Source organism: Lactuca saligna, chromosome 5 (assembly GCF_052625555.1).
Source record: "Lactuca saligna cultivar CGN05327 chromosome 5, ASM5262555v1, whole genome shotgun sequence".
Classification (NCBI taxonomy): Eukaryota; Viridiplantae; Streptophyta; class Magnoliopsida; order Asterales; family Asteraceae; genus Lactuca; species Lactuca saligna.
The window spans coordinates 189,194,029-189,213,810 of record NC_136421.1 but is presented as its reverse complement, the minus strand read 5'-3'; the positions used below and the strand labels follow the sequence as shown (position 1 = coordinate 189,213,810).

The 19,782-nt window shown below is 37.0% G+C and overlaps 1 protein-coding gene across 1 annotated transcript; it reads left to right on the top strand.

The window, feature by feature from the left end:
- The first annotated feature begins 17,759 nt into the window (after positions 1-17,759).
- LOC144998737 (putative UPF0481 protein At3g02645) lies at positions 17,760-19,292 on the top strand. The gene has a single exon (XM_078958471.1). It carries the CDS (start codon positions 17,760-17,762, stop codon positions 19,290-19,292), a length of 1,533 nt encoding a protein of 510 aa, XP_078814597.1.
- Positions 19,293-19,782: the final 490 nt, after the last annotated feature.

The window sequence follows — 19,782 nt, the reverse complement described above, 5'->3', positions numbered from 1 at the left end:
GTTTGCTGAAGCTAAATGTGAACTTCCCCGATATACCACATGAACAAGGAGGAAGTTACACTCAGCAAACTTCAAGTTGTAACACCCAGAATCAGGAAGACCAAGAAAAGAAAGGTTAAGCTCTAAATCAAGAGTCAACTCGTCGAGTCCAGGGAGGAACTCGACGAGTCCGAGCGGGATCCAGGTTCAGGAGTAAGTGACCAACTCGGTGAGTCGGCTAAGGGGGACTCGACGAGTCTGATATGAACGAGGAAAACCCTAATTCTGGGAGTTGTATCCTATTTAAAGGGTGTTATGCCCCTCTCTCAGCCTCCATATCATCCTAGAGAACCTGTAAACCTAGATTTCGTGTGAGCTTCCTCCATTTGAGAGAAATAGCTTTGGAGGAAGGAAACTTTAGAAAGGAACATGAAGATGAAGAAGGTTTCTTCAAAAGGGAGGTGTAGATCCGAGATCTACTCCAGTTTGTGTTCATCTTGGAGGTAATAAGCTGCTATCTTCCCTCCTTTGCATCTAGATCTACTTTTGTTATGAGATTTGGGGGGTTTTATGGTTGTTTGAGACCCAGTTCGAGTTTGGGGCTTAGATATGTTGTTGCCACTTCAGATCTAGTGTTGGGATGGTCCAATATGTCGTAAAGCATCAGAAGATGAGTAGTTGGTGCAGCCCTTTTGTCCATAAACCTAGCCCTAGAGTGTTTTGAGCCTAGATCTCTTTAGTTATACGTAAAGTTTGCAACTTTACGTGAGGATTGAGCTTTTGAAGTATGGATCTATGATTTGGAGCCCCTGCATGGCTCGAAAAGCCATTGTATGGGTTAAGAACTTGAGCGACTCGGCGAGTCACATGGGTGGACTCGGCGAGTTGGATGAAGTTGGGCAGGAACTCCGCGAGTTGGAAGAACAACTCGACGAGTCTGTTGAAGATTGCATTGGACTCGGCGAGTCTGTTCTTGGACTCGGCGAGTCAAGTCGTGAAACCCCAAACCCTTCGAGTTTAGACTCGGATCAGTGAGTTGAGTGGGGACCCAGTGAATGGACATACCAGGACTCAAAAATCAGTAGACTCAACGAGTCATGGTCTGACTCGGTGAGTCGAGTCGCGAATGAAAAGGATTTCAGATCTTATGAACTCGGCGAGTCATGTACAAGCACTAAAAATAAATAACATTCATCGTCATCACGGATGAGTAGCAAAAATCATTCAAGTCTAATGGTAACCCACTACAAAGCACTAAAAAGTAAATCCCGATCTTGGTGACATGCGATGATTTCATATTCCCCATTATCAGGTTCATCTTCCCATGCTCCACATCCCAACTTCTTCTTAGCCCCTTCAAATCAGATTGAATAACATAAATACCTGCAAAGGAGGTCTTTATCTTCCCATCCTTGATGCACTGCAAGTATTTCAGGCAGCTTCGTTTCTAATGCCCCTTGTCATGATAATAGTAGCATGTTACTTCTTTAGGATCAGATGAGGGAGTGCAAGAACTTCCTTTACCTTTGGATCTATTTGAAGTGGACCCATCATGGGACTTTCCCTTGTGGCACTTAGAGGCAGCTTTCCTTTTTCCCTTTACCATGTCATGTGTGACATCCCCAAAATCTCGGCTAGAAAAGACCGATTTTCATTTACGCTTTTAAAATAATTTCAGAGTAAATCCTTTTAATTTGAAAGACTTGCGGAATTTGTTCCCAAAAACAAAACGTGATAAAATAATATTTACCAAAGCATTTCATAAAAGAAATGTATTTTTCATTTTATAATCAAAACTCGGGATCTCACGTTCCAATACAGACCATAAAGCATAAACGATAACATTACAAGTCATTCAACAAATATATACATATATAGACTTGTAAACAAAACAACTTGATGGTTCATCCATCTTATGCCCTTGCGCCACTTCCTGTAATACAAATAAAACTGAGTGGGTCAGACTTGGGAGCCTGGTGAGCATATAGGGTTTTCAACCCACAATAAATAATTATATTTAATTTTCATCAACCAACAATAACCTAATTACCTATTCCCGTTATTCTCACTTTATGTCCCTAAATTAACTAACACTAGGGACCTAGTCCAAGAATATTTCATCGGGGCGACAACACATGCTTCGGGGGTTCCTCAGCAATATAAGTCAAATAAAGCAACCATGAGGGGGATGGAATACAACGAATGAACACCCAAGTTCATTAACACCTACTGGTTATGAGTCTGCTAGCGTTCCACTGGACTGTCTAGAAAAGTCTGTGGTCGTCATCTAAATTCCGCTAGATGACTGGATTACAAAGACATCGAGGCCTCTTATCTGTTTATCACACAACTATCTACCCATGTTCTACCCGGCATATTAGTAGATAAAAACATATATTTTTATACATAGTTTAAAACCTGTATAGCATTCTCATTCAATACATATTCAAAACAACAGATGAGACATATACACATAACACTTATTCATAGAGAATAAATCATATCTATGAGATAGAAGAAAGTGAATATACATTCACACATATAACACAAAATATACACATAACACGTATTTCGTATAAAATACTTCATAACTATGCGTTAGAAGAAAGTAACCACACACTCACTTGATCAGAAGATGATCGGACAACACTACGGCTTGTAGAAGTAGTATTCTTCGGCAGATCTGGAAGATCTTCACAAAAACCGGACTCCTCGCGGGCAGAGCTTCGGCTCGGGAATTGCACTTCTCGGGATCTTCGGGGCTTTGGGACTTGCTTCGGGGCTCAGGAATGATACAGGGGCTTAAGGATAATTCTTGCATGAAAAACGATGCAAAAACGCAAGAAAAAGGGAAGAAATGAGCAAATAACTTGGTTGCCCTCGACACCCTTTTATAGGGGTTGGAAGGTCGAATTACGCTGGGCGTAATGACGATAGGGTCGCTGACTCCCCCCTTGGATAATATTGGATAATATATATTTAAATTAAATATCGAAAATATTTAATAAACTTCAAAATTCATATCTTCCTAATATGAACTCTGTTTTCGATGTTCTTTATATCCACGCGTAGGTGAGACTATGATCTACAACTTTCGTTTAGACTCCGTCGGCTAATTTTCAATTCATTTTTATTATTTATTTTTAGTAGGTCGGGACAGCAAAACTCCATTATAAATTCATAACTTCTTCATCCGACGTCCGTTTTCGCCTATCTTTTTATCATTTTACTACTATTAACGAGACCTTCGATTCTAATTTAGATTGTTTCGGCTAAAAACCGCTCGATCTCAAATCGAGTATTCGGGCTACATACTACTAAGTCGAAACTTTGAAAAATCATAACTTCCTCATACGAAGTCAGATTTGGGCGTTCTTTTTATGCACGCTCTCGGTTTAACAAACTCTATGACTTTCATTTAGATCACTAAAGCTAAATATTGCTCTAACATAAATTTCACTTTTTACGTCATTCAGCGTTATCGGTTCTGTCGCGAAACTTCCACAAGTCATAACTTCTTCGTTATAACTCGGATTTCGGCATTCTTTATATCTTCGGAATCCTTGTTTCGACCGCTAGATCTTTATGAAAAGATATTGGGATTATCCCATACTTCAAATTCGATGCTTATTTTATTCTTAATTCATTAAGTTATAATAATTAAGAAAATAAACACATAATTCACATAATTCACACAATACTCAAATATTTCATCATTAATACTTCAAAAAGAGTTACAAGGGTTAACCTGTACTATTACATCAATGATAATTCCTAGCCTGGAAATGCGGGCGTTACATCCTGTAGCAAGGACCAGGGCATCAGTAGTAGGGGTAGACTCGACAACTTTGCCTTTAAGTCCACTTTCAATAGTTGTCAACAAACCTTGAAGTTTGCTCAAGGTGACTTCCTCTTTGTTTATATGATAAGTCATTTTGAACTGATCATAACAAAGAGGTAAAGAGTGGATGATTATATCAATTGCCAACTCTTAATCAAGGTTGACATTCAACTTCAGCAAACGATCAACATATCTTTGCATTTTTTGCAAGTAGCTCGTGATGGACTCTCCATCCTTCATCTTGGATGTTATTAGCAAGGCAAAAATCTCATACCTTTCATGACATGCACTCTAATGGTACTTTTCCATCAAGTCTTGGCACATCTTTTAAGTCTAGTAGTCCTCGTAGAACCGCTATAGCTCAGGGGTCATAGTGGCTACCATGATACACGCACCTTTGTCACGACTTTTTCATGAGCCCTATACTCGGCTATTTGTTCGGGAGTAGATTTGGTTTCATCAATCTAGTTGAGTTTCTTGCCGAGAATGTATTGCTTTTCTTCATATTGCAAGGCCATTCAATCATTAAAATTGGATCCATCGAAGGTAATCCTCGCACAAATGTTCCTGAGAGAAATAGAGCTTGAGGAGTTGGAGTTCGAGCCAGGAGCGTTGTTTGAGCCAGACATCTAAAAAAGAAAAAGAACAAAGTTTTTTATTATCTAAGAATCCTTAATATGAAATATTAAGGTTGGACCTGACACACTAATTCATAATTCGGAAGAGGTATGTTGTAATCCAATTGAAAATTATTTAAAGGTAGGTAAATGACAGTTTACCAATTTCACCATGAAAACCAAAATGAAGAATTAGGTTTTAAATGAAATGGAATTCCTACATTCGTTTGAGATTAATTTAACTTTTCAATGGCATGTTTAATGTCGATTATGCCCTTCAAGTTTGTGACTGGGATACTGAGGATCACTAACAAGGTGTGGATAACCATGAAAATTAGCTTGGCACTCTCGATGTCATTTACCACCTAATCAATGTGCAGGTTAACCACATATGATCCATTAATCTATGGTAATTCTCGAGCTACCCTTTTCCATCCTTGTTAGTCCAAGTTAGTATGCCAATTAACCACACACGCTCCACTAACGACTTGGCAAGGTGCAAAGTGCCATTTCATAGACTAGCATCATTTTCACAAATTTCCTAAAGTAACTATGATTAGGAATTTATAAAAACATTTAATTACTTTATAACTTTCATTATACTTATTAATGAGGAATTAATTTCCTTTCCTACCCATTTGGCTAAAGACCCTCCACTAGTTAAGAGTGTGGCGGGTAAGACTGGATACCCAATGACAGTTATTTTACAGACCGCTTCCTTAAATACCCCTTATAGACCAACTTCATGAATGAGGCCTACTAACGGTAAGACTGACTCATCTTAAACACATGTGGAATGCTAACTCTACTATATCAATGAAGAGGTAAGGATTTGCCAATGGTCTCAACATGTGTGTCATGTTCTAGTTGACTGTTAGTGTCATTTAAATTTCCTTAATTGGACGACTCTTGAAGTTCTTCAAAATCAATACCACTCCCACTGTCCTCTATGGATATGATCTCTCTCTTGCGAATGAATCTTCTATCTACAAAGACCACATTCTAACTAGGTTTGTAGAACAAGTATCCGAAGGACATTTATTGGTATCTAATGAAAATACACTTCTCGACTTTGGGTCCTAGTTTGTTATGAGTTTCTCGTCTCATGAGAGCCTCACAGCCCTAGACATTGATATGTGTGAGCGAGGGGGATTTTCCTGTTCAAATTTCATGAGGTGTTTTGGCAACCTTCTCTATAGGAACAAGATTTAGGATATGGGTGGATGTCTCTAAGACACGACCATTTTAGTAAGGTTTGATTGTGCCTTTCAGCAACACCATTAAGTCATGTTGTTCTAGGAGGAGCCAATTGTGAAAAGATTCCACATTCCTTTACATAGTCGCTGAACTTGATACCAAGATACTTTCCACCCCTATTAGATTGGAGCATCTTTATATTCTTGCTCAATTGATGCTCTACTTCGTGCATAAACTCTTTGAACCTTTCAAAAGTTTCCGGTTTATGTTTGATTAAGTAGATATACCCATATCTTCTACAATCATTCGTAAGTGCCATCTAGTAGCGGTTCACATCTCTTGTGGAAGATCTAAAGGTCCCACACACATCCACGTAAATAAGGTCCAACAATCCTTTACCATTAACATGTTCAAGTGAAAGGTGATTTAATAATCTTAACCACTAGACATGATTCACATTCATCATTGAACCTTATTTCAAATGATTCCAACACTCCATCCTTTTGGAGTTGATGATGTGTTTCTTATTTTGGTGTCTAAGAAGACAATACCGTAAGCATGCTTTGTCAATACCATAAGTCGAATCAATATTGGATACACTACTACCTAAGTTATAAATATCATAGTTTCATACACACCATTACAAGGTAAAGCATTGAATATAAAAATACGATTCTTTTGAATCCAAAATGAACCATTGTAATTATCAAACAAATATTGACACCCTTGTCTAAATAAAGCGTGAAATGAAATAATGTTTCTACTCATAACAAATGAATAACAACAATTAACGAAATCAACTCTAACACCACCATCAAGCATAAGTCCATAAGTCTCAATCTTGTTAATAGGTGAAGTACATGTATTCCCTAAATCGGGTTTAACCTTCCCTGCTCCATTTCCTCTTTCTCTTACACCCTACATATCAAAAAAAATGTGGAAACCACATCACGTATGAAGGACCCAAGAATGAGAAAGTTGCGTGTTATTGATTTGGATAGTGTGTATACCTAATGAAGAACCAAATGGCTTGATCTTTCCTTCTTTCACTTCTTGTAGGTATATCATGAAGCTTCTTCTGTAACTCCCCTTATTGCCACAGTGAAAGCATGTGGCCTCTTTTCGATCACTAACACCTGAAACATAAAATTTGGGCTTCCCATTTGACCCACTACTAGATGCTCCAACATAGCGTTTCCCTTTCCAATAGAGTTGCTCATTTTCCTTCCTTTTATTTTCTCTGCCGTGATTGATGGCCAAGATAGGAGAAACAAGTGCATTTGGTACACGAGACTTATTCATTCCCATCTCATCAATTTGCAATAGGTTGTGAACTTGCATCAGTGTGGTTTCTATGTTATTCAAATGATAAATCTAAATGAACTGATCATAACTGGAAAGTAAAGAGTTCAAGACCATGTTCATGGCCACCACTTTATCGAAATTCACATTCAAATTCTACAATCTCTCCACATGCCTCTACAGTTTCTACACATGAGCACATACAGATTCTCCTTCCTTGAGCTTACATGCTATTAAGGGCTTGATGATTTCGTACCTTTCTTGTCCTGCCTTCCTACACCACATTTTAGCAAGGGACAAGTTGATTTCTCATGACTAGTAGTCCTCATAGGACTGTTGTTTATCAGGTACCATAGTTATAATCATTATGCATGCGACCTTAGTGTGCTCGTCAACATGTTTGCTATGAGCAACAATTTTATCAGACATGGCATTCAATTCATCAATCTCGGGAATGTAGTTCTCGATAACATATTCCTTGTTCTCGTAACGAAGAGTCATCTTCAAGGTTTGCATCCAGTCCATGTAGTTAGGACCAACGAGCGTTTGCTTTAACGTAAACGATAAGAGAGTGAAGTTTGAGTTTTAAGTGGATGTATGAGGAAGAGGAACATTAGCATTTCTAGACATCAATAGTAAAAGATAAAGTTTTTATTAGTTGATATAATATCATTAATAATTTAATCCAAATTAATATTCAAGGCAAGGATGCAATATATAATTCGAAATTAAGAAGAAGGAAGCCATAATCTAATTGCGAAATTATGAAGGTAGGTAAGAAACGTTCCCAATTTCAATCTAATATGAAATTCCTAGATATTTGAGATTCGTTGAATCTTATCAATGATATGTTTAATGTCGGATTACGCACTTCAATTTCTAACTAGGATATCGAGGATCACAAATAAGATGTGAATAGTCATGCAAACCTGCTTAACAACCCCGAGGTCATTTATAATCTCAAATTGACGTGTTGGTAAATCACACACACTCCATCAACAATAATAATTTTTGAGTTGTGCCATCATTTTATATTTATAATCCCAAATTAGTTATTCGGTTAGCGACACACACCCCACTAACGACTCATAAAGAAATCATGTGTGGTGTCATGGATTAGCATACACTTCACATTTTTCCTAAAGTAACTAAACTGAGATTTTGCAAGAATGTTCAAATAGTTTATGGCATTATAATTTTAGTGATTATGATATATCAAAACTATATGGCTAACCACCCATCCCCACACAAAGAAGTGGTCAGTGAAAATGACACCCATTTAACGGTTATCTTATAAGTCATTTCCTTATACCTATCTTAGAGTATGGCTTTGTGAATGAGGCATACTATTGAATTGATTGAGTTTTAGCTATACATATAATATTGAAGTCTTATATTTGTCATATCTTAGTGTGTATTTAAATTTTTTTAAAACATAATGTTTAAATATTAATTATCTGAATTAACCATTTACTTAATTAATCTTTAAACCAATTCTCAATTTAATATTTTTCTTTTAGTCATTTAATTAAACGTGTTATTAAAATCCATAAGGATAATTCCATTTAATTATGTTGTAATTAAAAATTATATTTCCATTTTTATCTCCTCAAAATCCAAATTAGGGTTTTAATCATCTCCTTTGAATAAAAATTTGGATTTCAACATATTCAAAATATATAATCACTAAAACTTAAACCTACATTCGGATTAGGCAGATAAGGGCACAAAAATCAAGAAAATAGAAAGGCATGACACGTTTTTTTCGATTTTTTTTGCCTTTTCTTTTCGATTCAACTCATGTGCAAACAATTATGAGACGAACCTCTTATACCATTAGTGGACTGTACATTTTTTAACATTCATGTACTTGCAGAAAAACACTTAACAATTATGGGTACATGTAGCCTTTAAGGATCTATGCCTTCACACACTAAAAGCGACTTATAATGAACAACAAGAACACTAACCCTAGTAAAATCGAAATCTTCAAAAGTAGGGTTCCATACCTTTGAATTGTTATAGGAAACAATCTTTTGAATCCTTCCTTTAGTCTTCAGAAAGAAAGCAACAAAAGTATAATGCCTCTAATGGCTCACACTCATACCCTAGAAACGATAAGACAAGAGGAGAAATGAGAGAGGATGAAAATTTTTTGCTAGGGTTTTTTAGAAGTGATGACTGAAAATCCAAGGTATAGATCCCTTTATATAACTGCTTGGAAAACCTAGAAACCTAAAATTTGAACATATAATAATAATATTTCAAATTCAGTAGTATTTAGTTTCCCAATAATCTAATGGAGGCTTCCAAAAACTATAATTGGGCACTCTAAAACTATGTGTCATAGGAAGGGGTTGAAACCTCTCCTTCGTTCAACTATTAACAATTGCAACACAACACTTTCACTCTCAGTTAATTCTAGTTAATCGATAATTAATACCCAAATTAATTTTGATTGATTCTTAATTAATTAATACTATATCCAATTAATTTATTAATCATATAATAAAATAATAAATTATTTCCACTTTCTACAAATGGCTGTCTAATCAGTTTCTATTTATGAGGGTAATCCAAAAAGAACTTTGTTCCTAATTACATGTATATAATAATTTACTTATGAGCTTAGATGCCCTAATCCAACACTTATAAGGCATGCCGCATTTATTGACTTCGTTTAATTTTAGTATTAGGACAAGTGTTTTCTAGGTGATGGCCATGCCGATGCTCAGGTGACAGTTTGCAATTTTTAAGTACTCTCTTACCTTATTTCATTTAGAGGATTACTTTGGTACATTTTTGGTTATGGTTACATTTATATCATGCTCGCCTGTTGTAATTTAGGACACGTAATGCAATTGGACACAACTGCTTTAAGATCATAGGAGAAATTCCTTACACAATAGAATTGCCACATATATTTTACTTCAACTAAGAATTTTTAGTTTTAGTGGGCACTTGCCATACCCGCAAAATAGCCATTCGCCGTTGTTTTCAAATTATGTGCCAAATTTTACTCTTTATAACGCTATATAGTTCTTTCTCTTTCTATCTATGGTTTTTTATGATTTCTTTTGCATTGGATCATCATTTGTACACTTCGTAACTGTTGTGATTTCCCTTTAATTGTGCAATATAAAAGATATCATCTCGTTAATGTGTTGATATATACAAACTGTTTCATTGTGTAACCACATTAAATCACGTGTCTCGTTATTATTGTTTGTTTTCGTATTGTTTATTTGTGTTTGTTATACATTGTTATCTTAGTATTTCCGCATTCTATACCTTCAGCTGCGTTGTTGCGTTAACCTTCTTTCCAGCCAACACAGGTTTTGGATATTACTAATAGTACCTTTTCATTAATTGATATCATCGGCAATTTATTCTATTATTGTATATATTTTCCCCAACAAGCATTACAAGAAATGGGACCTATAGGGACGACAAATGTCATCTCTATAGGTGCAAAAGTCGTCCCTATAGGTGTTGGGGATGACATGTCATCCATATAGCTCTCGTCACCATAGACCCGTCACAATAGATATTTTTTGTCGTCGCTAAAACTATCGTCACAATTGGTAGCCTTTACAAACGACATGTCCACCTATTGTGGTTCGTCGCTATAAGTTGTTTGTCTCCATAAGTAAAGCTATAGAGACGAGATGTGATATGTATAGGTTCATCTATAAAGACAACCTGTTGCCTCCATAAATGCAACTATAAAGACAATATGTTGTGCGACATGTCGTCACTAGAGTTTCACCTATAGAGACGAAATATTGTCTCTATAGATGCAACTGGATAAAATACATTATGTTTGGGATAATATGCTAGCAACTCTTTCATGCCTCAATCAAATCAACCAACTGAGCTTCCTGAACATTTATTCTAGATAATTTTTGGGATAATAGTTCATTAAGGCTATAGCTTTGGCCTCTGTGTCATCCTGAAACATTAGATATCAGGGAATTCTATGGAATAAAAAATTATTAATACTCTAAAAATCAAAATGATATATGCTATTTGTGGGGACCTAAAGCCGAATGTTTAGTGATCTCTCCACAGCAGCCCAAGTCTAATGGTAACCCACAACTAAGCACTAAAAATAAATAATATTCCTCGTCATCTATGATGAGTAGCAACAATCATTCAAGTCTAATGGTAACCCACTACTAAGCACTAAAAAGTAAATCCCGATCTTGGTGACATGCGATGATTTCATATTCCCCATTATCAGGTTCATCTTCCCATGCTCCACATCCCAACTTCTTCTTAGCCCCTTCAAATCAGATTGAATAACATAAATACCTGCAAAGGAGGTCTTTATCTTCCCATCCTTGATGCACTGCAAGTATTTCAGGCAGCTTCGTTTCTAATGCCCCTTGTCATGATAATAGTAGCATGTTACTTCTTTAGGATCAGATGAGGGAGTGCAAGAACTTCCTTTACCTTTGGATCTATTTGAAGTGGACCCATCATGGGACTTTCCCCTGTGGCACTTAGAGGCAGCTTTCCTTTTTCCCTTTACCATGTCATGTGTGACATCCCCAAAATCTCGGCTAGAAAAGACCGATTTTCATTTACGCTTTTAAAATAATTTCAGAGTAAATCCTTTTAATTTGAAAGACTTGCGGAATTTGTTCCCAAAAACAAAACGTGATAAAATAATATTTACCAAAGCATTTCATAAAAGAAATGTATTTTTCATTTTATAATCAAAACTCGGGATCTCACGTTCCAATACAGACCATAAAGCATAAACGATAACATTACAAGTCATTCAACAAATATATACATATACAGACTTGTAAACAAAACAACTTGATGGTTCATCCATCTTATGCCCTTGCGCCACTTCCTGTAATACAAATAAAACTGAGTGGGTCAGACTTGGGAGCCTGGTGAGCATATAGGGTTTTCAACCCACAATAAATAATTATATTTAATTTTCATCAACCAACCATAACCCAATTACCCATTCCCGTTATTCTCACTTTATGTCCCTAAATTAACTAACACTAGGGACCTAGTCTAAGAATATTTCATCGGGACGACAACACATGCTTCGGGGGTTCCTCAGCAATATAAGTCAAATAAGGCAACCATGAGGGGGATGGAATACAACGAATGAACACCCAAGTTCATTAACACTTACATGTTATGAGTCTGCTACCGTTCCACTGGACTGTCTAGAAAAGTCTGTGGTCGTCATCTAAATTCCGCTAGATGACTGGATTACAAAGACATCGAGGCCTCTCATCTGTTTATCACACAACTATCTAACCATGTTCTACCCGACATATTAGTAGATAAAGATATGTATTTTTATACATAGTTTAAAACCTATATAGCATTCTCATTCAATACATATTCCAAACAACAGATGAGACACATACACATAACACTTATTTCATAGAGAATAAATCATATCTATGAGATAGAAGAAAGTGAATATACATTCACACATATAACACAAAATATAGACATAACACGTATTTCGTATAAAATACTTCATAATTATACGTTGGAAGAAAGTAACCACACACTCACTTGATCAGAAGATGATCGGACAACACTACGGCTTGTAGAAGTAGTATTCTTCGGCAGATCTGGAAGATCTTCACAAAAACCGGACTCCTCGCGGGCAGAGCTTCGGCTCGGGAATTGCACTTCTCGGGATCTTCGGGGCTTCGGGACTTGCTTCGGGGCTCGGGAATGATACAGGGGCTTAAGGATAATTCTTGCATGAAAAACGATGCAAAAACGCGAGAAAAAGGGAAGAAATGAGCAAATAACTTGGTTGCCCTCGACACCCTTTTATAGGGGTTGGAAGGTCGAATTACGCTGGGCGTAACTTGAGATTACGCTGGGCGTAATGACGATAGGGTCGCTGACTCCCCCCTTGGATAATATCAGATAATATATATTTAAATTAAACATCGAAAATATTTAATAAACTTCAAAAATTCATATCTTCCTCATACGAACTCCATTTTCGACGTTCTTTATATCCACGCGTAGGTGAGACTATGATCTACAACTTTTGTTTAGACTCCATTGGCTAATTTTGACTTTATTTTTATTATTTATTTTTAGTAGGCCGGGACAGAAAAACTCCGTTATAAATTCGTAACTTCTTCATCTGACGTTCGTTTTCGCCTATCTTTTTATCGTTTTACTACTATTAACGAGACCTTCGATTCTCATTAAATTGTTTCGGCTAAAAACCGCCCGATCTCAAATCGAGTATTCGGGTTGGATACTGCTAAGTCGAAACTTCGAAAAATCATAACTTCCTCATACGAAGTCAGATTTGGGCGTTCTTTTTATGCACGCTCTCAGTTTAACGAAATCTACGACTTTCATTTAGATCACTAAAGCTAAATATTGCTCTAACGTAAATTTCACTTTTTACGTCATTCAGCGTTACCGGTTCCGTCACGAAACTTCGACAGGTCATAACTTCTTCGTTATAACTCGGATTTCGACATTTTTTTATATCTTCGGAATCCTTATTCCGAACACTACATATTTATGGAAAGATGTTGGGATTATCCCATACTTCAAATTCGATGCTTATTTTATTCTTAATTCATTAAATTATAATAATTAAGAAAATAAACACATAATTCATATAATTCACACAATACTCAAATATTTCATCATTAATACTTCAAAAAGAGTTACAAGGGTTAACCTAGACTATTACATCAATGATAATGCCTAGCCTGGAAATGCGGGCGTTACAATTCTCTCCCCTTAGGATGATTCCGTCCTCGGAATCACACATTAACAAACAAATGCGGATAGCGACTCAACATGTCACTCTCCGTTTCCCACATGAGATTTGGCCCATTTGAATGTTTCCAACAATAAAGCACTAATTCGACCATCTTGTGTCAAAGCTTCTTAGTCTTTCGGTCAACAATTGCCTCTAGTTCTTCAATTAACCTCTTGTTTTCATCAATTCTCAATTCAGAAATTGGAATTATATTGGGAACTTCTGCTGTGAACTTCCTCAAATAACACACATGAAAAGTGTTGTGAATTCCATTCAGTTCTTCGGGTAATTCGAGCTTGTAAGCTTGGTTCCCAACCCTCTGAAGAACTTTAAACGGTCCAATAAACCTTGGACTCAACTTTCCCCTTTTACCAAATCTTATAAGTCCCTTCCACGGTGAGACTTTAAGCAAAACCGAATCTCCAACCTCAAAAGTCATCGGTCTTCACTTCTTGTCAGCATAGCTCTTTTGACGATCCTGAGCTGCTAACATTTTTTCCCTGATCACTTTCAACTTCTCAGCAGTTTGATGGACCATCTCGGGACCCATAAACTGTTTTTCCCCAGCCTCAAGCCAACAAGACGACGTACGACACTTTTTTCCATACAAAGCTTGATAAGGTGTCATCTTTATGCTCGAGTGGAAACTATTATTGTAGGAAAATTCTACCAAAGGTAAATGTTCATCCCAATTACCTAGGAATTCTAGGGTACATGCTCTCAGCATATCTTCAAGTGTTTGTATTGTTCTTTCACTCTGACCATCAGTCCGCGGATGGTAAGTTGTACTTAAACATAACTTGGTACCCATTTCCTCTTGTAGACTTTTCCGAAACCTTGAGGTGAAATGGCTATCACGATCCGATACAATCCTCAACGGAACACCGTGAAGCTTCACAATTTCCTTCACGTAAGAATTCACAAGCTTTTCCATAGACCATTTCTCATTGGCTGCTATGAAATGCGCATTCTTTGTGAATCGATCAACGACCACCCAAATCATGTCGTGACTATTCTATGTTTTGGGTAGTTTAGTGACAAAATCCATCGCAATGTCTTCCCATTTACCTATAGGCACAGGTAAAGGTTCTAAACTCCTGTATGGTTTCTGATGTTGTGTCTTGACTCTCGCACAAGTCACACACTCGGCCACATACTTTGTAACGTCAAGCTTCATCCTTGGCCACCAGTAGTAGGGTTTCAGGTCCCTATACATTTTAGTGCTACTAGGATGAATCGAGTACATGGTTTTGTGAGCTTCTTCCATCAGAAGATCTCTCATTCCTCCCGACTTAGGTACCCAAATACGATCTATGAATACCTTCAGTCCATGACCGTTTGTACCAAACACCAACGTTTTGCCCAAACGTTCCTCCTTTCGGTCATTTTTCTCAGAAGCTTCCTCTTGAGCTTTCTTTATACTCTCCATAATTGACAACTTCTATTCTCAACGCTCTTGGCCTTTTTCTATCAACATTGACTTTCCAACTGAGAGCATCAGCAACAACATTAACTTTACCAGGATGGTAAAGTATCTCACAGTCATAGTCCTTGAGTAACTCTAGCTAGTGTCGTTTCCTCATATTCAATTCTTTCTGATTAAAGAGATATTGGAAACTCTTATGATCAGTGAAAAGTTTGCACTTTGTGCCATAGAGGTAATGCCTCTATATTTTCAGAGCGAAAACTACCGCTGCCAACTCCAAATCATGAGTCGGGTAATTCTTTTCATGCTCCTTTAGTTGTCGAGACACATATGTTATCACCTTTTCCCTTTTGGTCAAAACACAACCCAATCCAACCCCAGACGCATCGCTATAGACAGCGAAGTCTTCAACTCCATCGGGTAAAGAAAGTATTGGTGCCTCGCATAGCTTCTTCTTTAGCTTCTCGAATGTTTCTTTATGCTTATCATTCCAAGCATAAGTAGCTCCTTTGTGGGTCAAAGTTGTTAATGGAGTAGCAATCGAAGAAAAGCCTTGGATAAACCTTCGGTAATATCCGGCTAATCCTAAAAAGCTTCGGATCTCCGTGGGACTTTTCGGTTGTTCCCACTTCATTACAGCTTCAATCTTTGTTGGATCAACCAATATCCCTTCTTGGTTTACCATGTGACCCAAAAATTGGACTTCTCAAATCCAAAAATCACATTTGGAGAACTTTGCATACAACTTCTCCTTCTTCAATACTTCTAACACTTCTCGCAAGTGTCTTCCATGCTCCTCTTGGCTTTTCGAATAATTCAGAATGTCATCTATGAACACTATCACAGATTTATCAAGGAACGGATTACAAACCCTATTCATTAAATCTATGAATGCTGCTAGAGCATTGGTTAGTCCAAACGACATAACCAAGAACTCGTAGTGTCCATATCTAGTTCTGAATGCAGTCTTCTCGATATCTTGCTCTCTTACTTTTAGTTGATGATATCCTGACCTAAGATTGATCTTCAAGAAATAGCTCGAACCTTGCAATTGATCAAATAGGTCATCAATCCTTGGCAACGGGTATCTATTCTTTATTGTGCCTTGTTCAGTTCTTTGTAATCGATGCACATTCTCATACTTCCATCTTTCTTCTTCACGAATAACATCGGAGCTCCCCAGGGTAATGAACTAGGTCTAATGAAACCTTTGTCCAATAATTCCTGAAGTTGCATCATTAGCTCCTTCATCTTCGTCGGTGCTAATCGATAAGGTGCTTTTGCTATTGGCGTGGTCCCTGGTGACAAGTCTATTCTGAACTCCACTTGTCTATCAGGTGGTAATCCAAGAAGATCTTCAGGAAATACTTCCGGATAATCACACACCACTGGAATACTCTGCATCACCTTCTTTTCCTTCTTAGCATCAATCACGAATGCTAAATATGATGTACATCCCTTGGTCAAACACTTTTTAGCTTTCATTAGGGAAATGATTCCATAATTCACTCTACGTTTATCCCCATACACCATAAACGACTATTTCCCTGGCTGGTTTACTTTAACTATCTTCTTCTTGCATAATATCTTAGCGTCATTGGCGCTAAGCCAATCCATTCCCAGAACGACGTCGAAACCATTAAGTTCGATAGACAATAATTCCTCGTGAAACTTATTCCCATTAAGGTCGATTAAGATGTTTTTCATACGATGGCTAACAGGTACAAACTTGCCACTAGCAACTTCGACTAATAAAACATTATCTAGTCTATCAATAGGCAAAGCTAGTTTTCTACCAAACTCATGCGAAATAAAGGAGTAGTTGGCTTCAGAATCAAACAAAATTTGAGCAGGTAATTCATTTGGAATAGAAATATAGTATGAGCGTGTTCGACATGGAACGTTTGGAAGCGCTTGAGAGTTTCTAGTTTCGAGCATTTGACAAAACGGTCCGTTTTGAACAGAAAATTTTGTTTGACACTACAAGCTTGTAGCGTTTAGTTTAAACAAAACACTCTATATCTAAATACTACTTCACGTCTGGTTTAATAAAACGCTACTGACTAGAAGTTACCCGTTACCCATTACAAACTACTCTTTACGAACTATTTTTGTCAAACACACCGTATATATCAAAAGCTTATTATAAATTGTTCTATTACCACAATTAATAGAGATTATTTTACACTTATCAAGAGCAATTTTGAAAAATGAACTAAAATAGCCCATAGCTTTTTCTTAAACGTCTATATGAAGTATCTTTTAATTTGAACATTTAATTTAAACGGAAAGAAATCGCTTCCTATTCCCTAGTTTATTTTCACATTATATGAAATTATGTACATTATTTTATGATTTATAATGTTTTTTATAAACACAGAAAAATGTTAAGTTTGGTATTACACGTCTATTTACTTCAATTTTTTTTTTTTTGCTGTAATTAAAGTCTTTAAATCTTGTACGACATGCCATCAAATTATTCAAAGTTTATGAAGGCGCCTAATTTAACGAATTTCGTTTTATTTTCCTTTTGGTCGATTTTAACCAACCGCCTACCTACACGATACTATAAATATAATTTTATTCTGTCTGATTCATGCAAAAAGATAGATGGAATCAGATTCGATTTTGAGTGGCAATATTAGTGAGCAACGATGGGTGGATCAAATCAGCAAGAATTTCGATGATGAGGTTGGCAACATTAGCGACATTCCCGTTTGTGTGTTCAGTGTCCCGAAATCCACAAGCCATTTCAAGCCTGAGGCTTATGTACCTCTGGCTATAGCACTTGGACCATACCACCATTTTGAGACTCATCTCTACCAAATGGAAAGGTACAAAGTTGCTGCTGTTAAAGACCTCTTGAACGATGATCAACTTTTATCCTTCGAGACCCTCGTGATCAACAGGCTTAAAGAGAAGGAGCTCATGATTCGCGCTTGTTACCACAAGTATATAAACCTTGATGGCGACACATTGGCTTGGATTATCGCTATTGATGGTTTGTTCTTGCTTGATGTGTTCAGGCACTATGGGGACGTTGCACCCTTGATGCCCAAAAAGCTGATAAATGATGGTGTACTCTATAGAGACATAATGGTGCTTGAGAACCAAATTCCCTTGCGTTTATTGAGTGAAATACAGAAGATCCTTCGTCTCTCATGCACTGATGATAACAATAACGGCGAACAAGAGTTGTTCTCCATGTTGAGAGAATTTTGTGAGGTACACTCTCCTCTCAAGTTGGGAAAAGATTCTAATCATGGTGTTGGAACGGGATACTTGCATTTGCTTGATCTTATGTATCATCTGATTGTCAACAATCAATCAACTACAGACCCTCTTCAAGTTCTAGTAATGCAACGTAAGGACAATGATGATGCCATGAAATGGAAGGAAAAAGACGACATCAACCTCACAGAGATAGAAGAGGTTGTGGAAATGGGATTACGTCTTGGTGTGGGTAAAAAAGCTGATCGTCCTATTCAGGTCATAAAGAATATCCCTTGGGAAAAAATATCGAATTTGGTAGGTCTAAAAATAAGTCAACAATCCAGCGAAGAAGATGATAACAAACCTGAAGTCACCGAAATTGAAATTCCCTCGGTGTCATCTCTTACCAAATATGGTCAAATCAGTTTCTGCCACACCACCGGAGGGATTAGGGACATTAAGTTTGAAGAAAGCGAAGCGACTCTATACCTTCCGGTGATTGCTCTTGACATATACTCAGAAGTGGTATTGAGAAATCTGATTGCTTACGAAATGGCAACCTATAATTCAACACCCGAACTGGCCCAATATGTCGACTTAATGAGTGGAATTATTGATACAGAGGCGGATGCGAATTTACTTAGAGATAAGGGAATAATTAGAGGAAATCTAAATAATAAAGAAATTGCGGATCTCTTCAACGGGATAAACAAATGTAATGGGTATAAAAGTGGTAACAAGACGGTTAAACAGGTAAATGAGTACTACAACAATAGACCCAGGATAAAGGCGTTGAGGTTCATGAAGAAAGACCTGATTTGCTCGAAGAGAGTTGCAACAGTGGTTTTGACAATTATTTTGTTCTTGTTAATGAGTCTATACTCGTTCTGTGAAGTCTATGGTTGTCCAAAACTATTCGACAAAAAGTAAGGGGTTAGAACCACATGTCCACGAAAAAAAATAGATAATTTATATTGTTTAATGGTGTTAATTAAGTTTCTTTGGTGCGACTAGAAGTTGATGTCTTGTATATATGCGTTTGTTGTTTTCGCACAAAGAAGTGTCCATACTCTATATTTTATGTTTAATGTTGTTTACACGTTCAAGTTTTTTAAGTATAGCCCATGTTTTGAAAACCGGACCGGACCGGCCGGTTCGACCGGTTCAACCGGGAACCGGTCCCGGATCCGGTTCTTAAATGCTAAAAAACCAGTATTCATTTGAACCGGTGAAAACCATTAAAAACCGGTTGAACCGGTCAAAACCGGTCCGGTTGAACCGGCAAAACCGGTCAAAACCGGAAATTTAAAAAAAAATATATTTTTTTTATTTTTTGTATTTTTTATATAATTAAATATAATTATGATATCGTTCGGTTTTCCCGGTTTTTGAGACCGGTCTGACCGGTTGGACCAGCTGA

Excerpts from the sequence above, each read along its gene's own strand:
- LOC144998737 (XM_078958471.1), top strand. The coding sequence starts at position 17,760 with ATGGAATCAGATTCGATTTTGAGTGGCAATATTAGTGAGCAACGATGG.